Below are 25,870 nucleotides of genomic sequence, written 5' to 3'. Positions count from 1 at the left end.
TCTCCCACTGGGGATGTGCCCGCAACCCAGGCACATGCCCCTGACCGGAATCGAACCTAGGACCCTTCAGTCCGCAGGCCGACGCTCTATCCACTGAGCCAAACCGGTTTCGGCTAAAATGCTTTTTTAGAGATGGAAGTCTAGCCTGGCTGGTATGGCTCAGTTGTTGAGCATCGACCTATAAATCAGGTCATGGTGTGATTCCGTCAGGGCACATGCCCTGGTTTGCGGGTTTGATCCCCAGTGTGGGGTGAGCAGGAGGCAGCCAATCAATGATTCTCTCTCATCACTGATGTTTCTATCCCTCTCCCTTCCTCTCTGAAATCAATAAAAATATATTTATAAAAATAAGAAAAAAAAGAGCTAGAAATCTATGAAATTAGGAGTCATTATGCCCCAAAATATGCTTTATTATATCAATTTAAAAGTAAACTGGTTTTCAAGAAACCCAGGTATTCAAAACAATACAATCTTTTAAATTCACTGTTCTTGTTCTGCCAGTTTGCTCTGCTTTTTCTATTTCTCAATGACACATTATTCTATGTAATTATTTTCATTTAATTAGCAATATGTCCTTTGTACGTGTGACTATCAAGGTTTCTATTTACCTATTTTTATTTTTCTGAAATATACCATGATTTACCATATTGGCTCAAACACAAATGTAGAGTTATAAATTACAGTGGTCACTTATTTTTTATATCACAAAAACAAATTTCATTCACGAATTCTTCATCCAAATTAAGGTCCTATGTCTCCTTGACATCTACAGAATCTTGCTTCCTTTATACCAGTGGTTAACAATTTAGACCAAGTACTGGGTGTCCTGCACAGTCCAGGTAAATTTCATTCAGGAGAAATGGCATGAAAAATTGGCATCAAAATCATGTCAAGTTTATATATAACTTAAGATTTATAAAAGTTTTAAGAATTATAGGGGGAAAAATCTGGAAGAAAACACATGGATTCTATTTGCATGAAAAGGAGGGAATTTTTGTTCACTGCTCTACTCCAAGGGCCTAGAACAGGGGTGGGCAAACTTTTTGACTCGAGGGCCACAATGGGTTCTTAAACTGGACCGGAGGGCCGGAACAAAAGCATGGATGGAGTGTTTGTGTGAACTAATATAAATTCAAAGTAAACATCATTACATAAAAGGGTACGGTCTTTTTTTTTTTAGTTTTATTCATTTCAAACGGGCCGCGGGCCGTAGTTTGCCCACGGCTGGCCTAGAACAATGCCTGGCACAACGAAGGCACTCACAGCTTTGGAATAAAGCAAAAAATGGGTATTTCCATTACATTGGGGGGGGGGGGGGGCGGGGATCTTCAAGTCACAATATGCACAGAACAGAAGGTAAGTTGCAAGGTATTTTTTATTGTAAAGAAGTCATTTTTTATTATAAAGAAAAGTCAAGAGGCTGACAATGCAAATGTAATCACAGAACACTTTCCCTTGGTTCCTGACTCTGCTAGGCTCCTAGGTACCAGTAAGTCTCCATTAGCACTTCTCAGGTTTCATGTTTCTTTTTAGATATGTTGATTATATGATATATTGCTTGGAAACAAAAGTCCATCTGATATTAAAACAAACAAAATTATTGTGCCTTTCTTTCACATTTCCTATAGGGAGATCTACATATCTCAATGCTTTCACAATTTAACAGTAAAATGAGTGCCTTAACCAAACCAAAGAATCCTCCACACAAGTTACTGAGTCAAATCTCTCATAACATATGCAATATATCCAGATTTAAAGGCTTAAAAATAAAAGAATTTAGGATTTAAAACTATCTTTAGACTGATTTTTCATATTTGAAAGACTAGTTATTTGCAGCAAACAAATGGAGAGAGTATTGCAAAATGCATCAAGTTTTGTATGATAAATGTACTTTCAACATAATGGCTGCCTCAAAGCAGAGTGAAAAATTACCACTTCTCAAAAGCAATCTAGACTGACTCAGCAAAGTTCACAATTTAGAAAATCAATTGCTACTCTAGTTCCATACATGACAAAATTATTTCAGAAACAGATTAAACATACAATTGTCTTACAAAAATAGAAATATTGTTTGGGACTTTACAAAACTTTATAAAATATAACACTATATTTGTAAATTCAAGATAGTTTCACACTGAAATAGACAATACTTCCATAGAAGTCTACTCAATCCTGGTCTGTCTTGACCATTCTTACATATTATTTCTTCCAAATCTTAGCCTAAGTAGATCTGTGCTATCATAGGATTTTAATTCATCACAAGGATTTATAAGATTTTTCATTCTAGAAATAATGTTAAAGCAAATGTATTTATACCTACAAATGTCTTACTAAAAACAGAAAGTAATGCAATATGACAGTTCTATATTGGATAAATTTCAAACCAAATTCCTAAAAAATGACCTCCTATTAACTTAAAATTTTTGACAATTATAATTTGGTACCTATAAAACAAAAACATAATCATAACTATTTTATGGAAAAATATTTATGCATACAGAATGAAGAACCTCTAAATTTAGTTATTTGTAGCTGTCAGATGACAAGTATTTTCTAATTATACCCACTCATAAACACTCATTTTATCGATTCAAAGAGCACCAGTGTATTTTTATAACTAAAAGGTGAGAAAGTAGGGGTTTATTTCATGTAACAGTGCTATTATGATAAGGCACCACTTGGTATATAAAAAAGCCAAAGTATTTCTAAATCATGTATTTTTGTGACTGGTGTCTTAACCATTAGATAGAATGGTTAGAAAAAAAGCTTATATTATTAACTAACCACATTATACTCCTTTTTCCATCATTCTTTGCTTTTAGTTTTTCCACATAACAGAACACAGAATAAACAATGTAGTACATGATCTGTTATATAAACACCTTTTCCCAATCTTCCAAGAAAATAATCTAAAATTAAACAAGAAGAAGCCAAAACTTTACCTGCTATATTTGCAATAGGCTATCCCTGTAGGAGAGTGGGGAGTTGGGGGTTGTGAGGGGAGTGTGGCAGTGGTGGGGTTGGAGTAATCAAAAACAGGACCTATTTTCTATAGAATATATTGAGGCACATGGGTTAAAAGTTTCTCAGGCAAACGCATGACTGGAGCAAAACTGAGAGTGAGCTCAGAATTTGACATTCTCCCCAAAGCTGATTTCTCAGATAGTCATACCCAATTAAATATTTCAAATAATGTCTTTAGTCACTGCTATCATCGTCATCATCATCATCAGATACATCATTTAAAGGAGACTTTAATGACTGACTGTAAGAGTCTGATCTAGTAGGCTGGCATGAGGCCATGTCCCCAGTAGAAAGCAGGTCATAGCAGAAGTCACATATCCGCACAGGCTTAGAGGACTGGCTGGGAAGAAGAAATCTCTTTTCAGAGCAGGGTCCACAGACAACAAAACCGCATTTCCGGCAATGGTGGCGACGATTAACTGGTGTAAATTTTGCTTTCTGACAACGCATACATACAGTTGCCTCAGAGTCAGGAACCCAGACAGCAGCATGTTCATTACTGGGTGTCTTCCCACTTTTGGAGAGTAAGTCAGTAACACATTTATTTATATGATTCATCCATTCCGATTTCTCAGTGGCAGTGGCAGCATAAACTGCAAATGATTTAGTTGGTGTCTTGATAAGCCATCCATTCCTCAAGTCTCCCTCATCTTTGATGGAATCAATGGTGACATTTTCCAGAGGAATAATATGTTGTTTGTTATATTTTTTCTTCTGGATGACAATATTGCCATATACAAGAATATCATTAAATAAGAAAAACTGCCTGGCTTTGGGCTTTTTTCTGCACAACTTAGTCAATACTCCTTCTCCAATAAGAACCCGTCCGGGTATAGTTAAGGGTTGACCAGCTGCTCCAAAACAGTTTTCTACTATATTTATACGCCTAGTATTTGCTTCACTGTTTGCCAAACGATCCACCATCTTTTGCTAATAGCCTTTAAAAAAAGAAAGAAAAAGAAATTAGCATACAGGAGTTACAAATTCATGTAAGAAATTATATAACCTAAATTTAGTCTAACAAATCATTACTTGCACCTGAAAGGCAAAATGCTCCAAAATTATTTCCCTCTAAGACAACCACTAAGCATGCCAAAAGGGCTAATATCTCATAATTTTTAGAATCGTCAAAAACACTTATTGCCCTAACTGGTTTGGCTCAGTGGATGGAGCATCGGCCTGCGGACCAAAGGGTCCCAGGTTCGATTCTGATGAAGGGCATGTACCTTGGCTGTGGGCACATCCCCAGTGGGAGGTGTGCAAGAGACAGCTGATCGATGTTTCTCTCTCATCGATGTTTCTAACTCTCTATCCCTCTCCCTTCCTCTCTGTAAAAAATCAATAAAATATATTAAAAAAAAAAACAACAGAAAAACACACCACTTATTAACTATCTCCATATAGCATCATGCCAGTTAGGCAGTTATTTATAAAAGTATAAACTAACTTCTTACAGACCTAAAGGAACAACAATAGGACAATGACTATAAGTCAACTCTGCAAAATAATAGTTTCATGAAATTTAATCTCAGAGGGATTCTGAACAAGGGGGCCAAATATTATATAAACTAAGAGAAATGACTGATTTTTCCAGTAAGAAATTATCATTGAGCTAAAACCTTAATTATTATTGAGCTCTGACCACTGAGCTAAAGCCTTAATTCAGCAGTTCTCAACCTGGGGGTCGCGACCCCTTTGGGGGTCGAACGACCCTTTCACAGGGGTCACCTAAGACCATCGGAAAACACATATATAATTACATATTGTTTTTGTGATTAATCACTATGCTTTAATTATGTTCAATTTGTAACAATGAAAATACAACCTGCATATCAGATATTTACATTACGATTCATAACAGTAGCAAAATTACAGTTATGAAGTAGCAACGAAAATAATTTTATGGTTGGGGGTTATCACAACATGAGGAACTGTATTAAAGGGTCGCGGCATTAGGACCCTTTGTCTGTTTTGTTCTCAACCCACTGCCTTAATTCTTTCACATGGATTACCAGAACTATTTCCCAGCAAGTCTCCTTGCCGTTGGTCTTGCCCCTAAATCAATTTTCAGGCAAGTATCTCTCAAATGCAAATTTGACTGAGTTATTACTCAAAATTACTCCCCTTGACCTTTAAATGTAGAATCTTTAGCATGACAATTAAGTCCCTCCCTTATCTGGTTCTTGCTTATCTCTCCAAACTCATCACAGTCAGTTTCACCTCAGACTTTATGTTCCAAGAATACCCTACTCATAAGTCCATTTCATCCGTCCATTTCCTTTCTCATATTGCTTTATCTTTTACTACTTACTACCCACCAGCTAACTCCTGGTTATCCTTCAATACTCAGTTGATCTTATCATATCTAATCTAGAACCCCTTCCTTAAAGTCTTAGACTAAGCACCTTCCTCAGTGCTCTTCATGTTCTAGTACCTTCTAGCTGTCTCTTGCACAGGATATAGTGGAACCTAAAAGGCAGAAACCACCTGATATCTATCTTTGAAACTGACAGACTCTGTCATAGCAAAGATGCTCAAAAATGTTAAGAACATTTTTGAAATATGCAAAAAACCTGTATTAATCTAAACTTAAGCAATCACAGATTTAATCTCTAGATCCCCTGTTGACTTCACTCAAGTCCCAGAGTTGTGCCCTATTTCACAACTACTAATCTAATACTCTATACTACAATCAACTCATATTAAAGAGAAAAGGAGGCCCTGGCTGGTTAGGCTCAGTGGATAGAGTGTTGGCCTGTGAACTGAAGGGTCTTGGGTTCAATTCTCGTCAAGGGCACATGCCTGGGTTGCAGGCTCAATCCCCAGTGGGGGGTGTGCAGGAAGCAGCCGATCAGCGATTCTCTCTCATCATTGATGTTTTTATCTCTCTCTCCCTCTCCCTTCCTCTCTGAAATCAATAAAAATTTATTAAAAAGAAAGAGAGAAGAGGATTTAAAGTGTAAAGACTAACAGTATAGTCTAAGTTCCAGTATTCAGCTACACACTAATGATGCTGTAACCCTTCCTGGTCTCCATTATAAAGGAAGTAATTCTGATTATTCCTGAATTCTGTCTCACCCTCAATCTTGGGTCCTTATAAGTCTTCTTGCCTGCTCCCTCCTACCCACTACACCCCCTACCCCCCGTCAAGGATGGGTTGTGCCCTGAAAGTTGTTCCTAAGAATTAATATGATAATGCATGACTCCAAACTGATGCCTCCCTCTTTCTAATTAAGACAAATCTGCCAGCCAATTAAAGGTCTACTATCCTATTCACAAGTGCATCACAGAAGAGGAAATAAAAACAGCTACTAAACATAAAAAGAAGCTCAATCTCATTCATAACTAAAGAAATTACATTAAAACAGGATATTGTTGCACTTACTGGATTAACAAAAATTTAAAAATTTTCCAAAAACACAAAACAGGTATCCTCATACACTAAAAAAAATACATATGTGTACCCACTGATCTAGGAATTTAATCAAAAGAAATTTCACTCAAGTGTATAAAGATATAGACAAGGATATTCAACACAGTACTGTTTTATCAAAAACTGGAAAAGCTCTGAATGTCCATCAAGAGGAATTAGTTGAACAATTTATGATACACCCATAATAATATGATAAATATGTTAAGAATGAGATCTAAATATAGTGATATGGGGAAATGCTCGAGATATTTAGGTGGGGAAAGAACTGAACATCATGATCTCATTTTTATTTCAAATATACATCAAATCTAAAATGCTATAGATTTTAATACACACCCTCATTTTATGTGGCACCAAGGCAGAAAATGCTGCCAACTTAATCATGACATACCCTTGATTGTATGATATCCCAATTTCAGACATAAACTATAGTAAAACAATGTTCATCTTTAGACTCAATGATATATGGTGTAAATGCATAATCATAGACATTTGTAAATATGTAACCGCCCATATAGAAAATAAAATTAGAAAACCATCCTATTCTATATAATAAAAGCATACTATGCAAATAGACCGAATGGTGGAATGACCAGTTGCTATGATGTGCACTGGCCACCAGGGGGCAGACACTCAACGCAGGAGCTGCTCCTGATGGTCAGTCAGTGCACTTCCACAGGGGGAGTGCCGACCAGCCATTAGCCAGGCCCACAGAGCAATGAGCCAGGCCGTTAAGGAGCAGCAAGCAGGCGGGCGGTAAGGAGCAAGGGGTCCCAGACTGTGAGAGGGATGTCCGACTGCTGGCTTAGGTGCTCTATAAGTCAGAGAAACTTCTCTAGTAACAAATTATAGAAATGACCCCTGAAAACAGTCTTCCGAAATCCAACTTTACCACAACACTGAGGTGCCCTAAGCAAGATGAACTCTTAACGACTTTTGTGAGTGTTAGCATTATCAGGCCTACCCAGTTCTTTACGTATCTTACTCACTGAGGGACAAGAAAGCAGCAGCAGAAAACTACAAAATGTGACCCAACAGGAGCTGCCTGCGTTTCTGAGGAAGGAACACTCGTAAACACAGGAAGAAAGTTCCCCACCCACTGGCAGAGACGACATCTTTAGGATTGATTCCAAGAAGTAAAATTACTGGGTCAAGAGGCATAAATGTTGAAGGATTTTGCTAACTTTTACAAAATCTCCATTCTGAAAGGTAACACCAATTTACCAATCAGCACAATGACTGTATCCATCCATTTTGTCTTTTTTTTTTTTTTTAATATATTTTATTGATTTTTTACAGAGAGGAAGGGAGAGAGTTAGAAACATCGATGAGAGAGAAACATCGATCAGCTGCACATCTCCCACTGGGGACGTGCCCGCAACCCAGGTACATGCCCTTGACCGGAATTGAACCTGGGACCTTTCAGTCCGCAGGCCGACGCTCTATCCACTGAGCCAAACCAGTTTCGGCCCATTTTGTCTTTGAGACAGTAATTTTTTAATAGGACTATGGATAATTTTTATTTTTTATTTTATTTTCTATTTTATAATTGTATCATTTTCTAAATTTTCTATATGAACAATGAATGCTTTTGTACGTTTTGTGGTTTTCCACTTAATCTTTTTTGTTGTTGTTGACAGGATTACAGATGTCTACCATTTTCTCCCTTTTTGCCCCCCCCCCCAACTCAACCCCCACTCAACCCCAGGACTTCCCCATGTTATTGTCTGTGTCCATGTGTAATACATACTAGTATATGCATACACTGTATGTTCTTTGGTTAATCTCTTCCCGTCCCCTCTGCCCACCTTCCCATTCCACTGAGGTCTGTTATTCTGTTCCATGCATCCATCCATACCTATGACCCTATTTTCTTCATCAATTTATTTTCTTTAGATTTCACTTATAAATGAGAACATGTGATATTTGTCTTTCTCTGCCTTATTTCCCTTAGCATAACACTCTCCAGGTCCCTCCATGCTGTCTCAAAGGGTAAGAAGATATTTCTTTCTTATTTTTATTTTTTAAAATATATTTTTATTGATTTTAGATGGGAAATGAAAAAATGAAGAAATCTAAAATTTCAAATACAGTAAATGAAAGCGTAAACCAAACAAGCAAAAAGACTGATAAGGATATGTCCAGACAGCTTTTGCATCTTCTTCAAAGATGATGCAGTACTTTGGGCAATACAGTAATTACGACTATAAATAAGAAAACTTGACATTTTGGGGGGGGGGGAGGTCTCCACATCTAGCCACTTCACAGAACTCTAAATTTCAACAGTTTCCTTTGTTTTCTTTTCCAGCAAGTAGTGTCTGGAAGTCTCAATTCAGAGTTAAAAATGTAAGAACCATAGCAAAAGCATGTCACCCCCCAAATCTCTTCATTTTCATAAAGCCAGCTTTATATGCCAATTTTTAAAACTTAATTCAAAGTTTAAAGTTATCTCCTTTACAAATGTAGACAAGAACTGCATTTGAATTGTCCACCCTAGTCTTCTGGTAACATCTTGTTTCTAAAATAGTGTTCTTCAGTGGAGTGTCTACCACTTGAGAAAAATGTCATACTAGACAAATTAAAAACTCTTAAAAAAAAAAAAAAGAATACTATTTACAATTGAGAAGAGATCCCAACTGTCACAAAATACTATGGCCCAGTTCTTCTTACTGAAAATCAATACTGTATTACTTACCTCATCCTTGAAAGTGAGTTAAAACAAAAAATCATCTAATTATCTTCTTACATGTACCCATGATATCTGATATCAGTGAGCTTCAGTATTCAACTGTTTGTTATAATGAAAAAAAACCGAATGACCTATGAACCAGAAGACCTGGATTCTAATCTTAGCTCAGGCACTGGTAAGAGATTTCACATAAACGACAGATGAAGGAAGAGAAGAGGAGGTCAGGGAGGAGAAGGGAATAGGTAAGGAGGAGGAGGAGGAGAAGGCTGTGGCTGCAGTACAGCAACAGCAAGCAGCAAGCCTTACTTCACTACAAATTAATTTTTAATCAAAGTTTTGACTATCTTAATAAGAATCGGGATTTTAAAATCTGTGTTACTGCTAACTTGGGACTTCACAGAAAATGTATAAGGAAAGGAAGAAACAAACGGAAAGAAGAGGTAAAAACGAACAATAAATTACCCGAGGTACATCCTCCCTGAGTAAATGTGTTAAGTATTAGAGCAAACTACACCCTCTGCTAATGCATCTAAGTCAAAACGAACAATTATTCTGAGTGCCTAACATACGCAAAGAACAAGACAGGTCTTTTTAAAAATACTTTTATTCATTTTAGAGAGAGGAAGGAAAAGAGACAGAAACATCTATCGGCTGCCTCCTACACGCCCCCTACTGGGGATCAAGGCCACAACCCAGGCATGTGGCCTGACTGGGAATAGAACCAGTGACCTTTTGGTTCATGGGTTGACACTCAACCACTGAGGCACACCAGCTGGGCAATAATTTCAATTTTGTTAAATGATCCATGTCACAAAAAATTAAACTGAGTCATGGGCTATTTTATCCACGGTTTCACAACTAGTTTTTATAAGAATGCATTTTCTTTCCATTATATTTTTCTACTTTCAGAAATAAATATTCTACGAATAGTTCATTCATGTGGACTTTATTATGTACTTGGGGAAAGCCACTGATAAGAGAAAAAATTTAAAGCATATGGTAATACGTATAAAATAGCTCAAAATGATTCTTCAAATACAGAAGTGAAAAGTAAAGCTATGACTAATTTAGGGTGTCAGTACAGGCAGTTGCAAATAGGTTTGGCTTGATAGAAACTCACCATGATATATAAGAACAACTAAGTCATAGCTGAGGAGTTTAGAAAATTAGTTTGGAAAACCAGAAGAGCCACATTAGGAGTTACAAATGGTCTTTCTTTAGAAAGGTAGGAGAGAGGTTAAGAAGATGGACCTCAAGTTTTAAACAAGTCCTTTCTCAGGTCTTTAGCATTGAAAACATATCACACAAGGCAAAATTAACTACAACTATGATCAGGTAACTATTCAAAAACCAAAGGTTCCCTGGCCAATCAAACTAAATCCAAAATCTTTAACCTGGTATTCAATGCCCTTCACAGTTAAGGCCCAGCCTGTCCCAGTCTCTCATTCCAGTTTTACCTCTTTCCGTATGTTCTGTTACAGTCAAACCAGACTACTAGCTATTCCCTCAGAATATGCTCTAGGCTTCCTCCCCTACCTCTGGGTTAATATGTCCTCCCTCCCCTGCTATTCTGAAATCTTATAAGTCCTTCAAGATGCAGTCAGCTCAGTAGCCTCACAGCCAGATACAGTTTCAACTTTAAATCCTCATACCATTTTATCTGTACCACTTTATGGCATTTACATTCTACTAATCTATACTAATAATAGAGGAATATGCAAATTGTCCAGGACGCCATCACAGTAACAGTAACGACTGAACAGCAGGCTGCACGGGGTGACCAGGCCGGCAGGGGGTTAGTGAGGGACGACCAAACGACTGAACAGCAGGCTGCGTGGGGCGACCAGGCTGGCAGGGGGGGCAGTTAGGGGTGACCCGGCCGGTAGGGGGGCAGGTCGGGGTGACCAGGCCACAGAGGGGGGGCAGTTGGGGGCAACCAGGCCAGCAGGGAGGCTCAGTTGGGGGCAAAACAGGCCGGCGGGGGGGGGGGGGGGGGCGGCAGTAAGGGGTGACCAGGCTGGCGGGGGTGGGAGCAGTTAGAGGCAACCTGGCCAGCAGAGGGGGGCAGTTGGGGGTGACCAGGCCAGCTGGGCGGGCGGGGGGGGGGGGGCACACGCATTGGGGGCGACCAGGCCTGCAGCAGGGGCAGTTAGGGGCGATCAGGCCAGCAGGCAGAGGCAGTTAGTGGTGATCAGGCTGGCAGGGGGTGCAGTTAGGAGCCAGTGGTCCCGGATTGTGAGAGGGATGTCCGACTGCTGGTTGGCCCGGGATTGGAGAGGGTGCAGGCTGGGCTGAGGGGGGATCCTCCCGTGCATGTATTTCATGCACCGGGCCTCTCGTGTTTATAAAGCTTTGTGTACCTGTTTGTTCCCAACAGATCTGAAGGTTCCTGAAAACAAGATTATTTCCTACAACTGTGTATTCCCAACAGCACCTACAGAAATGTTTGTGTGTACATGCCAACAGGTGCACTGAGCTGAAGATGCCAGCTGTTAAAGTGGCAGCAGCTTCTCTGACTGGAGATGGACAGAAATCAGATTTTATTTTTGACATCTATACTAATCTTCACAGAAAACAGGAACCACCCCCCAAACATCAATTGCTTCACTAGACCCACAGATTTTAAATTTTTGAGCAAATGTTCTGGCCCATTTAACTATTGTATAGTATCTAATTATGAATTCCAACAGATCTTGTTTTAAGAAAGTCTCAATCTCATAATAATATATAGAAATGATTTCTTCTTCTCTCGCCAAAAAGCACAGCTGTTTAGCTAGCAAATAAAAAGTGTGTGCATATTTTCATCATCAACAAAATTCAGATAAAAAACTGCATCGTTTCAAAAAGTATTTATACAGGGGCAGCTGTACAGTGCTGACAGCTATTAGAAACCATTGTATAATATTTGAAAAATAAAGCTGGCAAAGCTCAACCAGAATACTGCTATGGAACTGGTTATCCCATCACATCCCTAACAAATTTTCTTTAGTATTTTTTCAAAGCAGTTACAATCTGCTCACTACATTTTTAAGGTTTTATGCTAGAAAGAAAAAAAGAATGAACCAGGCCCTGGGAGTTAAGACATATACCACAAGGTTTTTAATATAAAGCACAACGAGGTAAGCACAATAATAAACATATTAACAAAGTGGTAAGCAAGCTAAAAAGGAAAGAATAAAGGCATGGCTTGGAAAATGTAGCATTTGAATACTTGGTAAAGGCTGTGAACAATAACTGGAACTTCAAAATGGTAAGTAAAGGCATAAAAGCTCTGCAAGTAAAAAAGTGTTGTTTTTAAGAAAAAAGTCCCATATACAGCTGTAGTGGAAGCTGAGAGGAATTATTTAGTAGAAAAACTGGGGAGAACAAGTAAGACAAGAGATCTGGTTGGTTCCTGAGAGTTCTTTCTGAAGCTTTTGGAAGGAGTGGCCTGATTTGATCTGGATTTTTCTAATGGGAGATAAACTGAGGAGAGAAAGTCTGAGAGCATAAAGAGGAAAGTTGATGAGTCTGAAGTTTGCAACAGGAGAATAGGTTAGATTCAAAATTGCCCTGACTAACTGTGAAAGAATAAAGCTGAAATTAAATCCCCAGGTGTTTAGTCTATGCAATATGGAAGCTAGTAAAACTGGTAATAATATTCTGAGTTTCAAATAGAAAACATTTATAGGCCACTTACTCTTAACAAAGTAGTATTAAAAGACAGAAGCACTCAAAATCAACACTCTTTGTGGAGAAAGACAGCTATATCCCCAAGTGTATATAAACAAGTATATATAATTTATATCTTATACATTCGCGTGTGTTTCTGTAACAAAGAGGATTATGGAAGTAATTGATTGATAAGGAAGGAAAAAAACAAAATAAGGGGCTTTGGTATCCGTGTAGTGTGCTATAGGCAGAGGAATATAATTAACTCAAATGTGTGAACTCAAAGTCTAAAGGAGTAGAGGAGAAACAAACCAAAAACATAATTTTAATTTAAAAAAAATAAAAAGTGATGAAGCCTGGGGCCAAAAGGTTTAGTTGGGAGGTAATTTTGATTGGGAGAGAATTTAGGAAGAACTGTTAAATGACTAGAAATTCAAGCTGGGCCTTAAAGCAAAAGTAGTTAGTAGGGGATGATAATATGTAAATATATTCCCCAGAGAGGACACAGTTGAGCCCAGGACCAGATGAAAATAACAGTGGTAGAACAGAAATCTGGTAAGATGGAGAAAAGCCAAACTGCAAAGGAAAGTAAGCATCAGACGGAAAACAATAGAAAAACAAAGGTTTTTAAATAGGAAAATATTAAATATGTACACAGAAGCGGTACACAGGACAGACTGGAGTGACTATTAAAGAAGCAAAATTGAAGGGGAAAAGGTATTACAACAGTCTGTAAGTGAAAGGTAACGAAAGCCTGAGCCCCAATAACTGACAGCAGAAATAAAAAGGGGAAGATGTAGCCCTAGCCGATTTGGCTCAGTGGATAGAGAGCATCAGCCCGTGGACTGAAGGGCCCAGGTTTGATTCTGGTCAAGGGCATATGCCTGGTAATCTATTATTAAAAAAGGGGGGGGGGAATGTAAGAGATTACTGAGGTATAGCATTTATGATTTAGGAACCAACTGAATATGTGGATGAAAAGTGAATAAGACGTCTTCAAAGATTTAAGCATAAGCCATTGGTCAGGTGCTAGTTTTGTTCCAAGGGGGAGAAGAAATCAGTTTGGGACATATTTACCTTGAGGTACTTTCAGGGTATCCACAAGACAAACATCTGGCAGTCAAGTGGAAATACCAGGATGAGCAGGGAGCTCCAGGACAGAAAGCGGTTTAGTAGTCATTCACATAGCTGGCTGATGCTATGGAAGAGAGAAGAGGGGCAAGAAGTAGACTTTGGGAAACACCTCGTTTAGAAAGGAGAGAAGTAAGATGAGAACGAAGGGGAGACAACAGAGCAGTACAAAACACTTAACATGCTTTCACATGTTTCACAAGTCTCAGGGACTTAAATAGCCTTATTGTGCCAAAAGGTCACAATAAGCAGTGAAACACATGGAAAAATCAAAAAGTAATGGTAATATATAATATTTCAGAAAGCAGTACCCTTTGACCTTTCAATTTTTAACCACAGAAACTCATGCTGAGAAAAAAAACTATTGTGGGGGTGGAAGGAAAGGGAGAATACTACATAAAAAGTCTCCCCTTTGGCATTAACTCTAAAAGTGAAAAACAGAACCCAAATTTCTAGCCATAGGAAGGAATGGATACATATACTGTGAAAAAGCCAACTATCGTAACACATTTTACCACATAAACTTTAAAACTTCAACACTGTGGGGGGAAAGCACTAACGGAAAAACATTTGCAGGCACATAGATCAGTGGAACAGGAGACCCCAGAAATCAGCCCAAGGCATTATGCTCAATTAGTATTCGACAAAGGAGGCAAGAGCACACAATGGAGTCAAGACAGTCTCTTCAACAAATGGCGCTGGGAAAACTGGACAGATAAAACGCAAAAAAATGAAACTAGACTGCCAACTTACACCATACACAGGAATAAACTCAAAATGGGTAAGACTTAAATGTAAGATGTGAAGCCATAAAAATCCTAGAAGAAACCATAGGCAGCAAAATCTCAGACAGCTCTCATAGCAATATTTTTGTGAATATATATCCTAGGGCAATGGAAATTAGGGAGAAAGTAAATAAATGGGACTATATTAAAATAAAAAGCTTCTGCACATCAAAAGAAACCATCAGCAAAATAAAAAGGAAGCCCACTGTATGGGAGAACATATTTGGCAACGATATACCTGATAAAGGGTTAATATGCAAAACATATAAGGAACTCATACAACCTAACAAAAGACAATTCAATTAAAAAATGAAAAGGACCTAAATAGACAATTCTCCAAAGGGGACACACAGAAGGCCAAGAGACATATGGAAAAATGCTCAAAGTCACTGATCATCAGAGAGACGCAAATTAAAACGACAATGAGTTATCACCTCACACCTGTCAGAATAGCTGCCATCAACGAATCAACAAATGACAAGTGCTGGTGAGAATGTGGAGAAAAGGGAACCCTACTGCACTGCCGGTGGGATGCAGAGTGGTGCAGCCATTATGGAAAACAGTCTGGAGTTTCCTCAAAAAATTAAATATGGAACTGCCATTTGACCCAGTGATTCCACTTCTAGGAATATATCCTAAGAACCCTGAAACACCAATTAGAAATAATGCATGCATCCCTATGTTCATACCAGTGCAATTTATAATAGCTAAGATCTGGAAACAGCCCAAGTGCCCATCAGTAGATGAGTGGATAAAAAAGCTGTGGGACAGCCCTAACTGGTTTGGCTCAATGGATAGAGCGTCGGCCTGAGGACTCAAGAGCCCAGGTTTGATTCCGGTCAAGGGCATGTACCTTGGTTGTGGGTACATACCCAGTCCGGAGGCAGCTGATCGATGTTTCTCTCTCATCGATGTTTCTAACTCTCGATCTCTCTCCCTTCCTCTCTGTAAAAAATCAATAAAATATATATATTTAAAAAAAACTTATAAAAAAAAAAGCTGTGGTACATTTATACCATGGAATACTATGCAACAGTAAAAAAGAAGGATCTCTCACCCTTTGAGACAGCATGGAGGGACCTGGAGAGTATTACGTTAAGCGAAATAAGCCAGAGAAAGACAAGTATCACATGATCTCACTCAAATGTGAAATCTAGTGAACAAAATAGATCCAAAGACATAGAAGCATGGAACAGACTGCTGAATCTCAGAGGGAAGGCAGAGGAGGATGGCTGTGAGGGAAGAGATCAACCAAAGAACACGTATGCATACATACATAACCCATGGACACAGACAATAGAGTGGTGAAGGCCTGAGGTGGAGGCTGGAGCAGGCTAGAAGGGGTCACTGGGGGGAAAAGGGAGACATGTAATACTTTCAACAATAAAGATTTTTTTAATTAAAATAAACACATTTGCAATATATGACAAAAGGTCAACATTTTAAATATATAAAGGGTTCCTATAAATCAATAAGAAAAAAGGAAAATATCCCAAAAGAAAAATGGGTAAGATACAAATGGCAATTCCAAAAGAACAAATGAAAATTACTAGTTTAAAAAAAAAAAAAAAAGGTTGCCTCTTCGTGGCAATTGAATAAGTTAAAATTATATATTTTCATCTAGAAAACAAGTATTTAACAATCACCACAGCTGTGGCTTTTTTCAGAGGTGCTAGGCAGGGACAGAAGTAGAAAAAGTAAATGGTGACATTTACGAGTTGAGAATTGACCAGTTATAAACAGCAGGTCAAGGAGAGAACTGCACAGTGCTAGTGAGTTCGCAGGATGTGAACTACAGAGTTCAGGAGTGCAAAGAAGGAAGAAAACTAACATCCTGGGAGGGGCTGGAGGTGACAATGAAGACGAAGAGCTTGTTCATCAAACACGATGTAGGAAGGCTTGAATCACCATCTCTAGCCACAGGGCTTAAGACCAGAGGTGGTTGTGAATGGTGACAGGGTTAAATGACACAATGATCCATGCAGAATGTGATGGAGAGTGCAGGTCTGAAATAAATGTAACTGCTACTTTAACATGTATGCTCTTCACTTCCCTCCACTACAAATACATCTTTTCTAGCCTGAATGATAAGAATTTGGCTGGCACTTCACCTCTCTCTGCACTTTATTCTACCACAAAATGAAGAAAATAAGGAGAAAGGAGACTGAATTAAATCAATGGTTCTCAACCCCAATATTTTAAAATCATGGGTGAAAAAAAAAAGGTAAAACTACTTCTTACCCAAACCCAGTAATTCTGATTTATTTATTCAAGGGTGGAGTTCAGGCATCAGTATTGTTAAGGAGCTACTCAGGGAATTTTAATGTGCAGCCACGTTTGAGAACTGAACTAAGTATCTCCAAAGGTTCCCTTCCTTTTAAATTTTTTAAAATCTACTCTTCTAAATAATTCACCATCTCTCTGTTAATCTGTGAATATAACTTATTAAATATCATATACCAGGCACTTCCACAAATATCTTAGTAAATCCTCACAACTGTGAGGCAAATAGCTCTGTGTCCCTTTCACAAATGAGTCCAGTAGAGCTCAGAGAAGCGAAGGGACTTGTTCATGAGTCACAAGCTGGTAAGGAGCAGCGATAGAATTCAGGTTTGCTTTTTTGTTCCAATCCACTCTACACGCAACTTGCTCTCTCTAGCACTAGACCCAAATGTCTTCTATTCAGGACCTACCAAATTGAGAACACCAGTGTGTGGTTTATGGATTCACTGGAGAGAAAGTTATCATGGGTAGGGCACAGAATTAACCTCAAATTCTACAGTAATTTCATTACAGAATTACAGAATACCTTCTCATACAGGGGTCTTGCAACTTACAGTACTCTGCAAGCATATCTATGAAGCACATTTTATTCGGTTAAGCCAACATGCACATTGCTATTAAACAGACAGCTGGTGTAAAAAGCTGGTTGTCAAAGATAAATTTATCAATAGAAAAGCATTTTTTATATGCTTTCCATTAAGCAAGGCAAAATCCTAAGACAATTCTAACAAAACAATAACTGGTAGAAATAACTGAGATCTACTCTAGTATAAGCATCACACAAAATGTTTAGACATTAACTCTATTGCCATCCAGTGCAAATAAATTCAACTGTACTTTAAAATTCTGATTATAATCCTTTTGTTAACCCAGGGCTTCTTTGTTGTTTATATTTCAGTCCATCATCTACTTGGAAATTTCATAACATTCAAGTTCTGTGTTCCCAGGCCAAAATTTGAGTTACCAAGGTAAATTCTCACAAAAAAAAAAAGGGGGCGGGGGGGGGAGAACAGGGAACATTTAGCTACTATGACCATGAAAATGGAAATTTAATGAGACATTCATGCAGCATATTTACAAGGAACATGTGTGTACCCGTCCACTCAAACCTCCCCTGAGCATGTGCTGTGTTCTCTGCACTCGGGGGTTGGAGAGGCCAATCGGACTGGCCAAGCCTGCTGCCCGGGAGGTGCCATGCAGATCAGTGTAATATTTACTGGATGTCATGTGATAAGCGGATTATTCTTGGGGAGAGAAAGGGGCTGTGGTTAAGCAGGGCAGGACGGGAAAGGCTTTAAAGAACACACAGGCTGAAGTGAGTATTTTTAAGAGGAACTTTTTCAGTACAAGGAACCCTCGTAAACCAGCTCTTTGGAAAGTATGTACTTAAACTGAGAAACTAAGTTACAATCAGAAAGAGCAGCGAGACACAAGGTGGACAGAGACTGTCCCGCAGGAATGAGCTGTGCCTCCGACAAAATCCTGCCGCAGGGAACATGAGAAGGCTTCAGAGCCCTAAGACCCGGGTTAGAAACCAGTTTGGCTACTAGATTTGTAAAGTTAGTTAAGTCAGCTCCTTTCTAGATCATTCCTCATCCAGAAAAACAAATCTGTACAATGGCATATACTTGACAGTGAAGCAAAACAAAAAGGACACTTTTTTTTTTTTTAAAGAAAGAAGAAAATCAGCAATCAAATCTGAGCGTGAGCTATATTATTACCTATATGGGTTAAGAAGCCAATTTCTTCTAGGCGGGTGTTGGGGCTTATCATTCCAGGTAGTTAAGCGTCCTGCGGTTAATTTCACAGGACTTGACAGCTAAAACGCCTGCATGCAAAGAGAGCAATTCCTACTCCTTCCCTGGACAGTCAAGTAAATGAATCTGCTTGGATGCCTGGGTCAGGACACCAAGTTTGTGTGTGTGTGTGTGTGTGTGTGTGTGTGTGTGTGTGTGTGTGTGTGTGTGTGTGTGTTTGAAGCGCTTGCATGTGCTTTCCAAATAAGTAATTTAATACCATTCACCTGGAGTGCCGTCAGGATCCAAGGAGAATAAAAATAGCCGCCCTCGTTAATGCTGCAGGAACCTGCGGACCCCGAAAGCCGGCCGAGTCCGGGCGGAGGTCAAGGCTCACACCCCGGCAGGCGCGCGCCTCGCAGGGACCCACGAGGAGAGCAACTCGGCGCGGCCAGGACCGCTCGCCGCGAGGGACCCACGCGCGCCCGCAGGGCTCCCCGCCCGCGCCCCCGCCCGGATCCTCCTTTAACGAGCCGCTGCCGTCACGCACCGAAACACAACGAGAAGGTACTGATCAACTGATCAACACTTTGCGAACCTATGAATTACAGAGAAAGAAAAAAAAAAAAAGCAACCACACACACACAAAAAAGGAATTGGACAATTCCTCCTCCGCCCCAGCGCACGCACACGCGTCGCTGCCACCATGGAACCCACCAGGGCGCCCGAAGCAACAGGAACAGCGAGCCGCCGGCCTTCCGCAACGTTTTAGGGGAAAACAAGTTCGGCGAAGACCGCACAACTTTCAGATCCCAAATAAATAATGTGCAAGAGCCCTCGCTGCTCTCGGAGCAAGTCCTGCCATTTTCGACCCCGAGTCACTGAAAACACGCTGTTCCAGTTACAACGCCCCTGATGCCCGGACTCGGAAAACTTTTGGGCAGAAAGAGGTTGGGGCGCTCAGACGCCGAGGCCACGGCTGGGACCCCCGTCCTCACGCCCCGCAACTTCCAGCCCGACCTCGGGGCCCCCGCCCCGCGGATCCGCAGACCCGCCCGCGGCGGCGCGGACCCCGGCGGCGGCCAGCGGGCTGCGCGACCGGCCTGGGCGCCGCGGGACCGCCCCGGCGCGAGGGGAGCAGCCCGGGAGCGCCCCGTTTCTCACCGACCCCAACATGGCGTCGGCCGCCGCCGCCCGCGACGACGACACCTCCCGGCGCCGCGGGCGGCCCGGGGACGGCGGGGAGAAGCGCCGGAAAGTTTCGCTTCTCCTCTCCCGACGCGCCGGGGGCCGGCGGGCAACCAACCCCCGGCTTCACCTACCCGGCCGGGCGCGGGCAGCGGCGGCAGCCGAGGTCCGACTCCTCCTCGTCCCGAGCGCCGGGCGCGGACTCTGCCCGCTCCCCGCCCGGGCCTCCCAGGGTGCGCGGCCAGCGGGCCCGCGAAGCCGGCGCGATCCGGTCGCGGCGGGCGGGCGGGCGGGTGTCGGGCGTTGTCGCTCTCAGGTGACTCTCCCGCCCTCCAGGCGAACCCCACTCCGGCCGCCGGGGCTGCCTCGCCTGTGCGCGCGCACGGGCGCGCCGCCGCCCACACCCCAGGCGCGAGCGCGCGGGCACGAGCACACCCGCCCCGCCCGCTCCCGGCCCTTTCCTGCCGCTTCCCGCGCCCCGCCCCGCCCTGCCCCGCCCTTGGGGCCCCGCGCGACGCGCTCGAGGGGCGGGGCCACGCGGAGGCCACACCCACCGAGGCCTCCAGGCCTGTGATTGGTGGATGCAGGTAAGCGGCTTTACCCGGCCCGCCTGGCTCCCGCCAGTCTTTAAAAAGGCTTGTTCGCAGTCAGCTCGCGAGCTTCCCCTCGGAGGTGGTGGTGTCGCCTTGGCCCGCAGCTGCCGAGTCCCCGGGCGAACGGCGGAGACGGTGAAGAAGCAGTCTGGCTCCCGAGGTCCCCCCCTTACACCCCAGGGTCCAGATGGCGGCCAATGTGGTTGATCAGCGCGGCACCGACTGGTCCTCCCAGTACAGCATGGTGGCCGGGGCGGGCAGGGAGAACGGCATGGAGACGCCCATGCACGAGAACCCGGAGTGGGAGAAGGCCCGCCAGGCCCTGGCCAGCATCAGCAAGGCGGGCGCTGCCGGCAGCTCCAAGGCCAGCAGCAACGGGCCTGTGGCCAGCTCACAGGTGAGGAGGCCACACGGCCTGGGCACCCTGGCGGGGGGTCGCTGGGGGAGGGACAGCTTGGTATGTGTCTCAGGCAGAAGCCTCGGCCCTGCAGCAGCATCAGCACTTCTGCCAGTGGTACCCGCAGTACAGCTACGCCTACCCCGTGCCCCCCACCCCACCCCACCCCTGTCCCCGCATGGATGACGGCGGGTCCTACCAGGCCTCTCCACCGCAGCTGCCAGCAGCTCAAGCCCCTCAACCCTCCAACCCCTCGCATGGGGCTCCCGCTCTGAACAGCGGCCCCTGGCCTGGGGCCACGCCAGCCACACAGCACAGCCAGGCGGGGCCGACCTCGGGCCAGGCCTATGCGCAGCACAGCTACCCCGAGCCGGCCAAGCCCAAGAAGGGCCAGCAGCTGTGGAACCGCATGAAGCGTAAGTGGGCAGCGCAGGAAGCCAGGGCGCGGCTGGGCCTCAGCCTCGGCAGGGGCACGGGGTGCAGGGATTGTCCCAAGGCCTCGGGGGCTGCCTGGAGCTGGGCCCGCTGTTCCCAGGGTCTGGGGTGGGCCTAACTCCAGCTTTCGCTGCTCCCCACCCCCAGCGGCCCCCGGCACTGGTGGTCTCAAGTTCAACATTCAGAAGCGGCCCTTCGCTGTCACCAACCAGAACTTCAGCTCCGCCTCGGAGGGCCAGCACAGCGGCTTCGGCCCCCAGCCCAACCCCGAGAAGGCCCAGAACCACAGGGGGAGCCGGTCCGGGAAGCCCGACGAATGGCCGCAGGACATGAAGGAGTATGTGCAGCGCTGCTTCGCGGCCTGCAAGTCAGAAGAGGACAAGGGCCGCACGGAGAAGCTGCTCAAGGCGGTGCTGCAGGCCCGGCTCCAGGTTGGCTCCGCCTATACCGTCGCCTGGAGCCGGGAGCCTCTGGCCGGGCTGCCTCGGGACACTGTGGCAGGGAACCCCAAGAAGAAGCGGTGGGAGGCCCCCAGCAGCCTTCACCCTCCCAGGGGGGCAGGCGGCACGACCAGGGGCGGGGGTGCCCAGTCACAGCGAGGGACGCCAGGGGCTGGGGGTGCTGGCCGAGCGCGGGGCAACTTTGCCAAGTTCGGCAACCGCAATGTCTTCATGAAGGACCACAGCTCCTCCTCCAGCACAGAATCCCGTTCCCGCTCCTCCTCCCGGTCCCCGACCCGCCACTTCCGCCGCAGGTGGGTGCAGCTCCAGGCGGGGGTGGGCCTGCGGGGGCGCCGGCTCCCGCCTCACCTTCCTGCTGCTTCCACAGTGACTCCCACTCGGACTCGGACAGTTCCTACTCAGGGAATGAGTGTCAACCTGTGGGCCGCAGGAACCCGCCCCCCAAGGGCCGGGGCGGTCGGGGGGCCCACCTGGAACGGGGCCGAGGCAGGGCGCAGCGAGGGAGGAGGCCTGATCCAGCTCCCACCAAGCGCAAGCGCAAGCGGATGGCGGCGCTGGAGGGTGAGGACCCCGAGCGCGAGCTGAAGAAGCAGAAGCGGGCAGCCCGCTTCCAGCACGGACATTCCCGCCGCCTGCGCCTCGAGCCCCTGGTGCTGCAGGTGGGCGGCCTGGAGAGCAGCGGGGGCGACCCCGACTGGCAGGAGCTGCAGATCGTGGGCACCTGCCCCGACATCACCAAGCACTACCTGCGTCTCACCTGCGCCCCCGACCCGTCCACGGTGCGCCCTGTGGTGGTCTTGAAGAAGTCCCTGTGCATGGTCAAGTCCCAGTGGAAGGAGAAGCAGGACTACGCCTTCGCCTGCGAGCAGATGAAGTCCATCCGGCAGGACCTGACGGTGAGGGGCTGCGGCTGGGTGACGGGCTGGGGGTGGGGGTGCGTCCCGCCCTGCTGTGGCCTGACTCCTCCTTGCTGCCCCAGGTGCAAGGCGTGCGCACCGAATTCACCGTGGAGGTGTACGAGACACACGCCCGCATCGCCTTGGAGAAGGTGAGTGGGCTGCCGGGCTGCTCCCCGGCTCCTCCCCGGCTCCTCCCCAGCCTCACGCTGCTCCTCCCCGCCTGCCCGCCCACAGGGTGACCACGAGGAGTTCAACCAGTGCCAGACGCAGCTCAAGTCACTGTACGCGGAGAGCCTGCCCGGCAACGTGGGTGAGTTCACCGCCTACCGCATCCTCTACTACATCTTCACCAACAACTCGGGCGACATCACCACGGAGCTGGCCTACCTGACGCGGGAGCTGAAGACGGACCCTTGTGTGGCCCACGCCTTGGCACTGAGGGCAGCCTGGGCTCTGGGCAACTACCACCGCTTCTTCCGGCTCTACAGCCACGCGCCCTGTATGTCTGGCTACCTCATAGACAAGTTTGTGGACCGGGAGCGCAGAGCCGCCCTCAAGGCCATGATCAAAACCTTCCGCCCTGCGCTGCCAGTCTCCTACCTGCAGGCCGAGCTGGCCTTCGAGGGCGAGGCCGCCTGCCGGGCCTTCCTAGAGCCCCTAGGCCTGGCCTACACGGGCCCGGACAACACCAGCATCGACTGCCGCCTCAGCCTGGCGCAGCTGTCCACCTTCTGAGCACCGCGCCACGGGGGTGGGGGCAGGGCTGCGGCCCCTCGCCACCTCTGCAGATTTTGTTTTTGAGCCATGGACTTGGGTTGTAAATTAATTGTGGGGAGTGAGCTCCAGGAAGAGCCTGGAGCCGTTTTCCTGCCCCCGTTTTCCTACCGGGGAGTCTGTACAGAGATTTTTCTACGTTTTTATTTTTGCCTCAGAGGAATGGGATGGGGAGGAGGGGGGCAGCCGAGGGTTGGGGGCTTGGTCTGTCCACACTGCACCTCTACTAATGCTGTCTCAGTGTTTTCTCTCTCTCTCTCTCGCTTGTACTCCAGTACCAACTCGGCACCCTGGCCCATCTCATGCCAGGGGGCCAGCAGAAGAAGACAGGCCGCTCCGCCCGTGCCCGCTGCGGCGGGGGCACCAGCACGCTGCCCGCCGCCCGTCGCTCGCCGCCCATCCGCCTACCTCACCACAGACTCTTGTTGCCCAGCCCTCCGGGGCCTCAGTGCTCGGGGCGCGGGGAGCCGCAGAGACTGTGTCTTGCCCTCGGCTCCCGCCCCAGAAACGCCATCGCCGCACCAGGCCACCAGCAGATCCACGTTGCCACCTGCACGGAAGACTCCGGAGGCCATCGCGGGACCTCACCGGCCGGGCCGCCTCGTCTGCAGTTGTATTAAGTTGTCTCGTGTCCCCTCCTCCTGCCACCCCAGTGTTTCTTCTAGTTTTTTATTTCCCCTTCCCCCCCTCTTCCCCCTCCTGCTCCCTCCTCCCTTGGTTCAGCACAGGTAAACGGTTCCCCTCCCCGCCTTCATGGATCACCAGCTCACGTCACATTTCCTTCTCGTTTCTTTTTGTGTGTTTATTTAAGTTATTTTCCCTCCTTCCTCCCCTTTTCTTTTCCCCTCCCTCCCTCTTCTGCCATGTAATTGGAGGTTGTGCAATGAGTTTGCAAACAGCTGGACTGTCAGGCTGCTTTTTTTCCAGATATTCCTTCTCTGCCTCCCCATCCCCTCCTCTCCCTCCCCCTTTCTTTCCTTCATTCTTTCTTTGGATCACTGAGCACGTGTGGAAGCTTGAGAGAAACCACAATTAAAGAGAGAGAGAGAAAGAGAGAGAGAGAGAGAGAGAGAGAGAGAGAGAGAGAGAGAGAGAGAGAGAGAGAGAAAGGATTGTTCCTCTTCTGGGAAGTTCTTAGGTAGCTGGGAAGGACGGAGGGAGGGCTGGGCCTCCCAGGAGCGCAAGAACTGTCTGCAGCCGGAAAAGAAAGGCTTTGGATCTAGACACCCAGAGGCGCTGGGGGGACATTTGTTTGCTGCTCCCACTTAGCAGGCGATCCCTCTCGGCACGTCTTCCATTGGCTTCCCCTAAAACTCTGAGGGTTTGGAACCGAGAGAATGGCTGCCACGCTTGCCCCGGGTGCCTTGTACAGCCCACCTCCGCCTTTTTTCTTTTTTTAAGTGCGTGGCTTTATTCCCTTCCTTAGATCTCTCGTCCTTCCAAAACTTTTCTCTGCTGACGCAAAACCTCATGCACTACTTCACGTCCCTGGAAACTGGAATGACAGTCTGTAAGGTTGAGCCAGCCCTTTTTCATGGATACAACAGCCACTGTTTGCTAAGTGCACTGCAGGGTACATGGAGAGCTGCACAAAATTTCTAGGATGGGCCGAAACCGGTTTGGCTCAGTGGATAGAGCGTCGGCCTGCGGACTGAGGGGTTCCAGGTTCGATTCCGGTCAAGGGCATGTGCCTGGGTTGCGGGCACATCCCCAGTGGGAGATGTGCAGGAGGCAGCTGATCGATGTTTCTCTCTCATCGATGTTTCTAACTCTCTATCTCTCTCCCTTCTTCTCTGTAGAGAATCAATAAAATATATTTAAAAAAAAAAAAAGATTTCTAGGATGGACAAAGAATTGGGGGCGGGGGAACGGCATACTCACTTCAGGCAAAGTGTGTAGGTGGGAATTAGATTTGGGTAAATGTATCTTCCCCATTGATCTCTTTCAGGGATCATTTACCTTCATTTGATTGCATTTGGATTAGAGCCACCAGCAGAGAAACCAAGATGGTGGCATAGGTAAACACCGGAGATTGCTGCCTCGCACAACCACTTCAAGAATACAACTAAAAGACGGAATGGAAATCATCCAGAACCACAGGAAGGCTGGCTGAGTGGAAATTCTACAACTAGAAGAAAAGAGAAAAGCATACTGAGACTCAGAGGAGGTGCGATGTGGAAGTAAAGTACAAAGGTATGGAGGCACACGTGGAGCGGGCTGGCGGCTGAGGACACGGTTGTCTTTTTCAATCGGGAGGGAGTCTCAAGCTCTGAGCTCCAGTTCCGGGCGAGTCTCTGGGGACCCAGACGCATACGGGAGAAACTGGACTGTCTGGCATCGGTGGAAACTCGAGGGCAGCTTTCTCTCAGAGGTGCTTGCAGCGATTGCCGG

The 25,870-nt window shown here is 45.3% G+C and overlaps 2 protein-coding genes across 5 annotated transcripts; one reads left to right on the top strand and one right to left on the bottom strand.

The window, feature by feature from the left end:
* Positions 1-1,357: 1,357 nt before the first annotated feature.
* On the bottom strand, positions 1,358-20,193 carry PLEKHF2 (pleckstrin homology and FYVE domain containing 2). 4 transcript variants are annotated; one of them, XR_004972415.1, is made up of 3 exons: positions 20,055-20,193; positions 2,943-3,962; positions 1,358-1,576 (listed from the first exon to the last, which is right to left on the bottom strand). XR_004972415.1 is itself a non-coding variant. In XM_036337771.1 (3 exons), the coding sequence occupies exon 3, from the start codon at positions 3,946-3,948 to the stop codon at positions 3,199-3,201; it is 750 nt and encodes a 249-aa protein (XP_036193664.1). In that variant the 5' UTR covers positions 3,949-3,962; positions 13,875-13,995; positions 20,055-20,175; the 3' UTR covers positions 1,358-3,198. The 4 variants fall into 4 exon arrangements, 3 of the variants coding, with proteins under 3 accessions (XP_036193664.1, XP_036193663.1, XP_036193665.1); XM_036337771.1 differs by adding an exon at positions 13,875-13,995 and having other exon boundaries at positions 1,358-3,962; positions 20,055-20,175; XM_036337770.1 differs by having other exon boundaries at positions 1,358-3,962.
* Positions 20,194-20,565: 372 nt separating this feature from the next.
* LENG8 (leukocyte receptor cluster member 8) lies at positions 20,566-24,528 on the top strand. The gene is made up of 6 exons (XM_036337773.1): positions 20,566-20,909; positions 20,971-21,326; positions 21,493-22,099; positions 22,174-22,702; positions 22,786-22,854; positions 22,940-24,528. Exons 1-6 carry the CDS (start codon positions 20,701-20,703, stop codon positions 23,438-23,440), a joined length of 2,271 nt encoding a protein of 756 aa, XP_036193666.1. The 5' UTR covers positions 20,566-20,700; the 3' UTR covers positions 23,441-24,528.
* The last annotated feature ends 1,342 nt before the right edge of the window (positions 24,529-25,870 follow it).

The sequence above is a fragment of the Myotis myotis genome, unplaced genomic scaffold, assembly GCF_014108235.1.
Source record: "Myotis myotis isolate mMyoMyo1 unplaced genomic scaffold, mMyoMyo1.p scaffold_m19_p_16, whole genome shotgun sequence".
Lineage (NCBI taxonomy): Eukaryota > Metazoa > Chordata > Mammalia > Chiroptera > Vespertilionidae > Myotis > Myotis myotis.
Note: the sequence above shows the minus strand (reverse complement) of the source record. Positions and strands in the feature narration are given on the sequence as shown.

Coding starts and splice junctions, on each gene's coding strand:
- LENG8 (XM_036337773.1), top strand. CDS start 20,701: ATGGCGGCCAATGTGGTTGATCAGCGCGGCACCGACTGGTCCTCCCAG. Junction 21,327..21,492: donor GCTGTGGAACCGCATGAAGC/GTAAGTGGGCAG, acceptor CCCCACCCCCAG/CGGCCCCCGGCACTGGTGGT. Junction 22,100..22,173: donor ACCCGCCACTTCCGCCGCAG/GTGGGTGCAGCT, acceptor CTGCTTCCACAG/TGACTCCCACTCGGACTCGG.
- PLEKHF2 (XM_036337770.1), bottom strand. CDS start 3,948: ATGGTGGATCGTTTGGCAAACAGTGAAGCAAATACTAGGCGTATAAAT.